This window comes from Anas acuta, chromosome 9, assembly GCF_963932015.1.
Source record: "Anas acuta chromosome 9, bAnaAcu1.1, whole genome shotgun sequence".
Lineage (NCBI taxonomy): Eukaryota > Metazoa > Chordata > Aves > Anseriformes > Anatidae > Anas > Anas acuta.
In genome coordinates, this window is record NC_088987.1 from 25,312,530 (window position 1) to 25,322,792 (window position 10,263).

At 45.7% G+C, this 10,263-nt stretch overlaps 2 protein-coding genes across 11 annotated transcripts in view; one reads left to right on the forward strand and one right to left on the reverse strand.

Annotated features, from left to right (window-relative positions):
• The window catches only part of PLSCR1 (phospholipid scramblase 1), a 35,082-nt gene that overhangs the window by 10,700 nt on the left and 14,119 nt on the right, over positions 1 to 10,263 (reverse strand). For 2 of the 10 annotated variants that reach the window (XM_068692261.1, XM_068692254.1), the window contains exon 1: positions 639 to 1,343. The exons of 2 other annotated variants lie outside the window; for them this stretch is intronic. Coding sequence is in view for 1 of the 8 variants with exons in the window: in XM_068692252.1 (XP_068548353.1) it covers positions 639 to 674 (36 nt within the window). In the remaining 7 variants the exon portion in view is untranslated. Of the gene's footprint in view, positions 1 to 638; positions 1,346 to 1,906; positions 2,176 to 10,263 lie in introns of those variants that run through there. 6 more of the 10 variants (XM_068692262.1, XM_068692255.1, XM_068692259.1 and 3 more) reach the window with 6 other exon arrangements.
• LOC137861156 (uncharacterized) lies at positions 3,544 to 9,984 on the forward strand. The gene is made up of 2 exons (XM_068692263.1): positions 3,544 to 3,819; positions 7,467 to 9,984. The coding sequence occupies exon 2, from the start codon at positions 8,679 to 8,681 to the stop codon at positions 9,642 to 9,644; it is 966 nt and encodes a 321-aa protein (XP_068548364.1). The 5' UTR covers positions 3,544 to 3,819; positions 7,467 to 8,678; the 3' UTR covers positions 9,645 to 9,984.

Below are 10,263 nucleotides of genomic sequence, written 5' to 3' on the forward strand. Positions count from 1 at the left end.
AACTTGGTGGTCCAAATGACCTTTAAGCCTTCCCAACCTAAATTATGCTATGATTATAAGGGTCCTTCAAATGCCATGGTACCACGTGAGGCACCCACACACATCCCCATGGGAGGGCAGGCAACGAGAGGACCTGGCTGGGGCTCCAGCACTGCTGGGGCTATTCTGGGCCTGGGTTAGGGAAGGGAACACATGCCAGGAAAAGCCTCACCACTCTGTTCAAGCTTTGTCCTGTTTTGGCTAAGATTCCCATTGTAACTTATAGCTCTGGCCTCACAGGAGATATAAATATCCTCCCCCTGCCAGAGGAGTTATGTTTCTTGGTTCAACTTTATCCAGGCAAAAGCAGAAGCCACCTCCCTGGCAGGAAGCAAGTAGCAGGAAAACCAAGAGCACTTCTCACAAAGCAGCTGCCCCAGTAGCAGCCCTTAGGAAATGCCATCCCTGGACCACCTGGCTGCCAGCCGCCCCCCCCCAGAACAGCCAGCACCGCCACCTCAGTGTCAAAAGTGAGTGACAGGGCCCAGCCACCCCACAAACAGACCGCTCCTTCGGGGGCCCAAAGCAGTGCACTGCAGGGACACCGGCCCCAAGCCCCACATGTGCCTCAGGGGCACAGGAGGCCTCGCTCTCGATACCTCGAGCACTGCGCCGTCTAGGTCAGTGCCGTTCATCCTCGTCCACACCCTTGGGGAGCTCCCAGGCTCTTCCCTCTGCTCTCAGAGCTCACACTAAAGTGCTGCAACAGCCCAAAGGCAGCACACACCCAACCTTCCTTTCCTGCAGTGTTACTTTAACAGGCACAGAAGCAGCCTTCAGCTGCACCCACATGCGGAACACAGCAGCTTTCCCTCCCCAGGAGGTCTCAGCCCAAGTACCTAAGGGTCAGCCAAAACCTGCTAGAAAAGCAACTAAGGAAATGAAGGTTCTGAACAAAATCAGAATAAAACAGTTCCAGTTCAGAGAACAATAAAAAGGGAACAGCCTGAGACTGTTTGCTCCTTCTCAATGGACAGAAGAACACCCATGGTTCATTTTCTGGTTTTAAGAACTGCATCGCACAGCTTCTCATTTTCCAAATCTCACTTATCCTGATGAATGTCTGTAGCTAGGCTGCAACTAATTTAGAGACATCTTAATTCACTTAACTGCAGAGCTTCTGCTTTTTATCTGGAAAATAATACCGGCTTCATTCATGACCACCACTTTCATTTCTTACCCTGCTGCGTAAGATACTGCCATGAGCACACTAACACAAGCCCCCAAGTGACATCATGCACAGCATCACCTAAATACCAAAACAGGCCCTTTCTGAGAAGGTTTAGGATTTGAAAAACAGAATGCTGAATACCTGTAAAGCACACATTAGTTCACCCTAAGTAGCTCTGTGGTACTTTTTTGATCACCATGTCCGACTAACCATACCCTGGATTTAAGTCCCAACTCCAGAAACACAGCATGCTTAAAAAAAACCATCCGGGTGATGGAATTAAAAGCTGTTTCCCGTTCAAGATACCGGAACAGCCCGTCCAGGAGGCAGGGCGCAGCGAGCAGCCTGGCCCTCGCGGACCCCAATCCTAACGGCCGGCGGCGCCAGCAGCGGGGCAGAGCCGTGCCGAGCCGAGCCCCCGCGACCACCGCCCGAGCCGTGCCTGCCACCCGCAGCTCGCCCAAGCGGCCATCAGCAAGACGTCTCCGAAACCTCCTCCCCATAATTTGGGAGCAGGAGGGGTGCTTCGCCACCTCTAACAACTAGCTACCGCAAAAGAGAAGCATTTTGTCACTCATTGCGTGATCCCCGAATAGCCAAACGTGTCCCCCCCGACCATTCCCGTCCCTATGGCAAAAGCCCACAAACCTTACAGAAGCCCCTGGAACAAACCCCACGCGGTGGGCACACGCTCACCTCCCCAGCAGACCCCACCCGCTCCCGCACCAGTCCCTGCTCCCCTCCTCGTCGCCGCGGCGCAGCACCCGACCCTGCTCGGCCCTACCCGGCCCCCCGCAGCGGGGCGGGAGCGGGCGGGGAGCGCCACCGCCTCCGGGGCGGGCAGGGGCGGAGAGGGAACAGGGCCTGGCCGCGGTGTCGCGCTCGTGCGTCAGGGGCAGCCCCCCGGCAGCCCCCGCCTGGCCTCGGCGCTCTGCTGGCGGCGGAACGGAACGGCAGTGTTTATAGAAGTGAAGCGCCGCTGCAGTTCCAGAAGATTTTCTTGCGAAGGCAGATTAAGGTGGCAGCAGCTCTCCGGGCTTAACTCAAACAACACGTGCTCTGAAATTAAGGAGGCTTGGCTCTGTGTAGGTGTTGGCTTCTACATGCGGATCGAATGCTTACTCACAGTCAGCTACAAGCCTAAAAAGCGTCTGCTAGGCTTCCTACGGTGTTAACAAGATCACGTCCTGCCAACGCATTTTCCAGTAATACCTAAATACTCAGCAAAGACAGCTGATGTCTCGTAAATACACATCACAATGGGGAAAAAAAAAAAAATCACTAACAGTTGAATAGTGGCTACACTGAAAACTATTTCTGAAGGGTTTCCTGAAAATATATTATATATATATATATATAGGTTTTGTTTGTATTTTATTTGTATTTATTTATTTATTTCTATTTTATTTATATATTACCTTGCCTTTGGTTCATTCTAATGCCTGACACTACTGTAGTACTTACCAACAGAATGGCACTAGTTGGAGAAATAATGGATGGTGCCGTGGATTCATAATGCTTGAGGAAATGCTGTTTTTAAGTCTGAAATGGTCCAAAGTTTATAAAAAGTCTCTTGTCTCTTTCTGATGAGCTTCATGATGCAGACTCCAGACGCAGAACATGATTGCGAGAAATATGGTAAGGAAAGGGGGCCCGTATTATATTAGGCCAAGAAAGACAGAGAACACTTTAACTTCAAAACTGCCTGTAAACGAACAGATTTTGTGGGTGGACCAAAATTTACTGTACTTTCCTGTTTCCATGTAAAGTCTGTGGAGCCACACAGACTTTAATCTGTTAATAGCCCATCAGTGATGAAGGAGAGCTGCTGGTGGTCCCTCATGTAAGAACACCTGGAGTTTGGGACCCAAAGGCCTACCATACTATATATGTGTATGTGGGAATAGAAATGTTGTTTTTGCAGAGTTACATTGTTTAGAAGGAGGGAATGTGGTACTGAGATATGCTTACAGTGATAAGAAAGTTTAGCAGGCAACCTTGTAAAATGCAGACAACCAGACTCCTTAGGACAATTAGGTGAAAATCACGGTGTCAAGTCAAGTCAGATAAGTGAAGAAACATTACCACTTCAAGCAGTAAAAATGTCAAAAGAAAATTGAAATTTAACAGGCCGGCAACTGAAGGCCATGCATTGTTTGTGAAGCATCAGATAGATCATGAACCTGGATTACCCACTCAGTGGGGAAACAGGGGAGGGTCCTGCCATCAAAAGGTATATAAACTGTGTTTTGGAACTAGTAGACGCGCTCTCTCCTGCTTGTGGGGTGCCCGCCATTGCAATTGCGAATAAATTACTACTCTACTGAGATCCTTGCCTGAGCCTAAGTTATTGGCTACGGAGTGTTTCTCACAATTTGGGGGCTCGTCCGGGATCCAGTCACCTACTGGGGAGCCCCACCGCCGCAGCAGCAGGAAGGCATGCCCCGCTGATTTCAGCGGTCCTGTGCATCGACGGTGGCGGTTCTGCGGAAAGCTGACAGAGGGCCCGAGACTGGTTAAAGAGGCAGGATCCGTGAAGTAGTGGGGAAAGGAAGGTAGGCACTCCGGGTTTTTAAGAATCGATCCGGTAACTCTGTGCACAGACCAAGGTAAGAAATATTAAGTATTGCCTTGGGGGTCGGGTGATCTGGTGTATGGTAAGCCCTTGCACGGGGAAGTGCTGGCACTACACCAGGGGAATCTGGTGTACGGTAATCCTTGCACGGGGAAGTGCTTGGAAGTACACCGGGGAATCTGGAAAACTCAGGTGTGCGGTAACGCTGGCACGGGGAAGTGCTTGGCGGTACACCCCCATTTTTCAGTACGCTGGTGTGTGGTACACTGCAGAAGGGAAATTTCTGTAGCACATACTGGCGAGGGTTAGGAAAAATGGGAAATATGAGTTCCAGGGGACAGGGAGATATCCCTGGGGGAGTGCCTACTAATAGTTCTTCCTGAAGAATGATAAGAAATTGGAAACATTATCCCAAAATTAGAGGGATTGTAAAAGAAAAATGATTTTTAAAAGGTTAAATATTGTGTATCAGTCTGGACAAAAGAATCAATTAAGGAAACAGCAGTATTTTGGCCAAAATACAGGTCTGATGAAAATTCAGGCTTTAAATTTATGTGTAAACAATAAGATTCCTTTTTCAGAGAAGGAGCCAAGTTATGCTCCCTATAATCTTAATATTGAACTGGTGGCAGCAGCAGTCACTCCAGGAAGGGAGACAGGGACTGTAATTAACACTGTCCCTAAAGAAGGATCGTACTCTAGGCTCTGGCAAGAATTAGAACAAGGTAGAAGATATGTTGAGAATTTTGCCTTCCCTGATACTAACAATACTAACACTAACTGTGTATCCTCTTAGGTGAACTACCCCCTCCTCCTTACCAGCAGAGAGGTTAGGACTTTTAAGAAGGAGAGGAAGTCTTTATTCAAGGACCCCAACAGCCTAGTTGAACAATTAGACCACTTCCTACTACCTGATTTATACTCTCGGGGGAGGGAATTATGTCTCTAAGTATGTTGTTTACAGGGAAAGAAATGGGAATGATCAGGAGGAGAGCTGCTATACAAGAATGGGAAAGAGCTCATCCTCCAGGACCAGGGGTAATACCGGCAGGGCAGAAATACCCACTTGCCAATCCTGGCTGGAATAATAATAGTGTGCAACACAGAAATCATATGAGAGACTTGGGGTCAGAATGAGAAAGTACTTGGGGATGAGACCTGAGGACCCAGTATCCCAAGGGCTCTTGAAAGTTCATTGTGTGATTAAAGCCTGGCAGAATACGCAGAAAATGCTTCAGAAGGTGGGGGGATGTAGTGAACAGTCACTGGGGGACCCTCCTGCGGGAGGCCCTGGAGGTGTGTGTCCGGAGGGGAGGTAAGAAGGAAAAAAAAAAAAAAAGGGCGAAACTAATGGTATTGACAGTGCAGCAGGTAGTGAGGCAGAGGGTTGGAGAAAGAGGAAGAAAATCTTCAGGGGGAGTCAGGGCCAGGATGGAAAGGAGAGGAAGAGAGATGAAGGAATGGCAGGCAAAGAAGGCTGCCTGTGTTGTGGCCTGAGTCCTAGCAGAGACAGGCTTTGATAAGATGTTTTGAGTGTGGCCAGGCTGGCCACTTCGAATAGGAATATCGGGAGTGGAAGAAGGAGGAAAGAAGGAAAATGGCATGAAATATACTATATTGATATGTTGTTTCAGTATCTTGGAGGGAAAAGGTATGGAATTAAGTTGGACCCTGACTGAGCCTTTGGTGCTGGTATTAGAAAAGTACAGGCTGGAGAAAGATAAAGGAAGTGTTAAAAGGGTTGCTGAAGGTGTTAAAGGTGTGGCATGTAGTATTTAACAGAGCTGTTTGAAGTTGAATGAGCAGGGAAAGGTGATGTAGGCATTATCTAAGTAACAGTCTAGAAGTTTTGGTATATTTGCATATTTGCTGTGGTGTTTGTTCAGTTTCCCAAGCATCGGGGAGGGGGGAACAGCCTGCTCCACCAGGGGCCTCTCCAGCGGCCGCAGGGGGGCTTCGGCTCCAGCGCCTGGAGCGCCTCCTCCCCCTCCTTCTGCACTGATTTTGGTGTCTGCGGGGGGGTTTCTCGCTCTCCCAACTGCTGTTGAGCAGCAGGCTTTTGTTTGTTTGTTTGTTTGTTTGTTTTCGTGGCTGTGCTCTCACAGAGGCACGGACTGTATTGCTCATGGCTTGGCTCTGGGCGGCAGTGGGCCCCTTTGGGGCCAGATGAAATTGTCCCTTACCTGCCACGGGGAGGCTTCTGGGTTTTTCTCACGGGGGCTGCCACTGCAGTTTCCCACGCCCCCCACTCACAGCCCCCGAACCTTGCCATCAAACCCAATACACTGGGGAACAGCTAGGTCATTACTGACTTGTAAAGTATCAGGGATTAAATTAACTAATGAAACCCTAAGAAGTGATGGGGGCAGAAGGGGCTGGGATAACAGTGCCACTTTTGGGGGATACCAAGCTGAGACCAGGGGATAAAATGATCACTGGGTAATTATTGTATGTACCCAAGGCAGGGACTAACTTGTTGAGAAGGGATTTAATGATTAAATTGGGCATTCAAATAGTAAATTGTTAGACTGGAATAACTGTTATTAATGGAGTGCTCTCAGGCCCTGAGAGCAAACATACATGTATATTCACCTCTGACTGGAAAGACCCTGAAATGGGGGTGGAAGCAACAATATAGGTGGACAATTTTACCCCCAAGGGTTTACTGGGCCACCTATCTATTTGGTTAAGTTCTAAAAAAAGATTTTGGAGCAATTACAACCTCCCAAGGAGGTATTAATGTTAACAAATATGTGGATCGTTTTCTATTGTCAGGACAGGAGAAAAGAGTTGTGAAGAAAGCTACTAACAAGCTATTCAACTTTCTGGGAAAGCAGGGCTTGGGAGTATTAAAAAAATAAATAAATTACAATATGGAGAAAGAGAAGTCAGGTATTTAAGGCATCTAATGTCTGAAGGAAAACAGAATAAATGCAGAGAGGATTCAGGGAATTGTTGAAAATTAAGAAAGAATTAAAAAGTTTTAAAAGAAAGATTTTTTTAAGGAATCAGGAGCCATGAAGTCTGAAGGAAAATCGATACTCCCTGATGGGAGAGAAATGCTGAATAAAGTGATAATGAGGCAAATATTAACTGTTTTACATCAGAAGAGTCATTGGGAGGTGCAAGCAATATGTGATAAGAAAGTATGTCTGTGTAGGAATATACACTTTAGGGAAGCACATATGTAGAGGATGTACCATATGTCAAAAGGTAAACAAAAAGGTCTTCTGTAATCCATCTAGAAGAGGACGGGAGCCAGGGATTTGACCTTTCCAAAGTATACAGGTAGACTTTACTGAGTTACTTGTTTGTCCTAATTGACCATGTGACTAGATGGGTGTAAAGCTTTACTGCAAGGGTTAAAGCAGGCCTTAGAGATTGAGTGGGATTTTCACAGCCCCTGGCACCCCTCCTCTTCTGGGAAGGTGGAACGAATGAATCAGACATTAAAGAAGCAATTAACTAAACTAGTGTTAGAAACCCAACTTCCTTGGGTAAAATGCTTACTCCTACAGGTTTAAACAGCACCAAAAAAAAAATGATATAGGAATTTTACCATATGAGATGCTGTTCAGATTGCCCTATCTGGGCAGAAGGGATGAGATACCACAATTCAAAACAAGAGAGTTTTCTTAAGAACTGTGTTCTGGGGTTGTCCTCTTCTTTGTCATTTCTCAGGACCTGTGGGTTGTTGGCTCAAACCCCACCTTTGGAATTCCCCATTCACCACCATCACCCAGGAAACCGGGTCCTGATTTGGACCTGGAAAGAGTCAACTCCGGCCTGAATGGGAAGGACAATTACTAACCACTGAAACAGCCTAAGAACTGTGGAAAAAGGTTGGACTCACTATACTCGAGTGAAGGCATCCGTTGACGCTAGTACCTGGGAAGCTGTTCCTACAAAAGACTTGTTGGAAGTTGAAATTGAAAAATCTCATAGTGGACTCTGAGCAAGATAAGAGCTTACAATTGTAAACTAACCTTTTATTTTCACAGGTAACTAACGACTGTGACTTGTGATTGAGAGAAAGAACAGACCTATAGTGAATTGCAGTGCTCCCAAGGGGGGGTTGTTATAGTAGTAGCGTACATCTTACTTTTTGTATCAATAATTATTTGGAAACCTAGGTTTAAAAATAATGACAGGGAAAAATTGATTACTAATTTTGTTTTTAGTGATTCTAGGCCTCAGAGAAGGCCTTGGTCAATTGGCAACTTGCAAAAGGCATGACCAGATAATAGCAAAAACGGGATACCCCATCAAAATATGGGTGACTGTGACAGAGGGTTATGTACCACATTCTGTCACGTTTGATGTTTGTGAGGTGTTAGCTTGTGGAGATTTAAATGCCTAACGACAATTGAGCAGAGAGAACCAATAACTGAGAGAGACCCAACAGCCAGATTGAGAATACTGTATGGAAACAATCCTCTATTGCCATCAGAGAAAGGGAGAAACTCAAGGAGAAAACAGGAGAGAAAACAGGAGGCCCTCTGAAATGTGGCAGTTCAAACATTTGAGGTTCAAACAAGGTATGGGGATGTGAATGCCTGGATAGAATGGGTCAAATATACCGTCCAGAGTCTCAACCGTAGCTACTGCTATGCTTGTGCCTCAGGATGACCGATTGCCCAGATAGTGCCCTTCCCATGGGGGTGGACCAAAGACTCCCAAGGGATGCGATATATGATTGCATTGTACCAAGAAAAGACTGCCTGGGGAAATGAGGCCTGTAAGTCTCTCTTTGCTGTTTCTTGCATGATAACAATATCGCAGTTCCCCCTGCATTCTCTACAGCTATAGGTAACCATACAGCTTGCCTCTCACGGCAGGGTGTGAGTGCTACCTGGCATCTGGGAGAATTTGCCTTGTGCTACCAAGGACTTGATGGGAAACTGCTCAAGACTAGAGATCCCCAGGGCAGATCTCTGGTGGTATGGTGGAGGGAAGATCTTACGGTCCACCCTACCATCTAATTGGGAAGGCACTTGCGCACTTGTTCAATTAGCTATACCCTTCACCCTGGCATTTGAAAGAGAAACATCACAAATACCCAGAAGTAAAAGAGGCTTAGGAATATCATTTGATGATAGAGTATATATAGATTCTATTGGGGTACCTAGAGGAGTTCCAGATGAACATAAAGCCAGAAATCAAATTGCTGCAGGGTTTGAGTCACTGTTCTGGTGGGTAACAATCAATAAAAATGTGGATTGGATTAATTATTTCTATTATAATCAGCAGAGATTCATCAATTATACCAAGGATGCGATGAGAGGAATCGATGAACAACTAGATGCCATCAGCAAAATGGCTTGGGAAAACAGGATAGCATTAGATATGATGCTCGCAGAGGAAGTAGGTGTGTTTGTGTGTCTAATACTGAGCAACCATTGTTGCACTCTTATACCCAACAATAGTGTCCCAGATGGCTCGGTAACAAGAACATTGCAAGGGCTTACCACCCTTGCCAGTGAATTGGCAGAAAAAGTAGGCATATTTACATCCTTGATCGTAGTTGTAGGAGTTTTGACAGCCATTGGTTGCTGCATTATCCCCTGTGTAAGAGGACTAGTACAGTGGTTAACTGAAACCGCACTATTGAAACAAATGACCATGGAGCTACCACCTTACTCAGATAAGGAGATAATGAGGAGATGGAAAGCAAAGAAAGCAAAGAAGAAGAAGTCTATCAAATTGCACCTTAGAGAAAGGTTTTGCAAAAATCAACAGTTTATAAAGAAAGAAAAAGGGGGGAATTGTGGGAATAGAAATGTTGTTTTTGCAGAGTTACATTGTTTAGAAGGAGGGAATGTGGTACTGAGATATGCTTACAGTGATAAGAAAGTTTAGCAGGCAACCTTGTAAAATGCAGACAACCAGACTCCTTAGGACAATTAGGTGAAAATCACGGTGTCAAGTCAAGTCAGATAAGTGAAGAAACATTACCACTTCAAACAGTAAAAATGTCAAAAGAAATTTGAAATTTAACAGGCCGGCAACTGAAGGCCATGCATTGTTTGTGAAGCATCAGATAGATTGTGAACCTGGATTACCCACTCAGTGGGGAAACAGGGGAGGGTCCTGCCATCAAAAGGTATATAAACTGTGTTTTGGAACTAGTAGATGCGCTCTCTCCTGCTTGTGGGGCGCCCGCCATTGCAATCGCGAATAAATTACTACTTCACTGAGATCCTCGCCTGAGCCTAAGTTATTGGCTACGGAGTGTTTCTCACACTCCTTATGTCAGGACCTCTTTATTAGGCTGAATGCTTATATTAATATAGAACAAAAAAAGTAGTTTTTTTTTGTTTTGTTTTGTTTTGTTTTTTTTTAGGAATTACAATAAAAATTTTTAATAAACAATTCCAAATTTCTTGGAAAAAGGTTACTATACATTGTTATACACTACAGTATTTATCTGTACAGGCAAAGGGTGCTTATTTTAATACTACAAATAATATGATTAGAT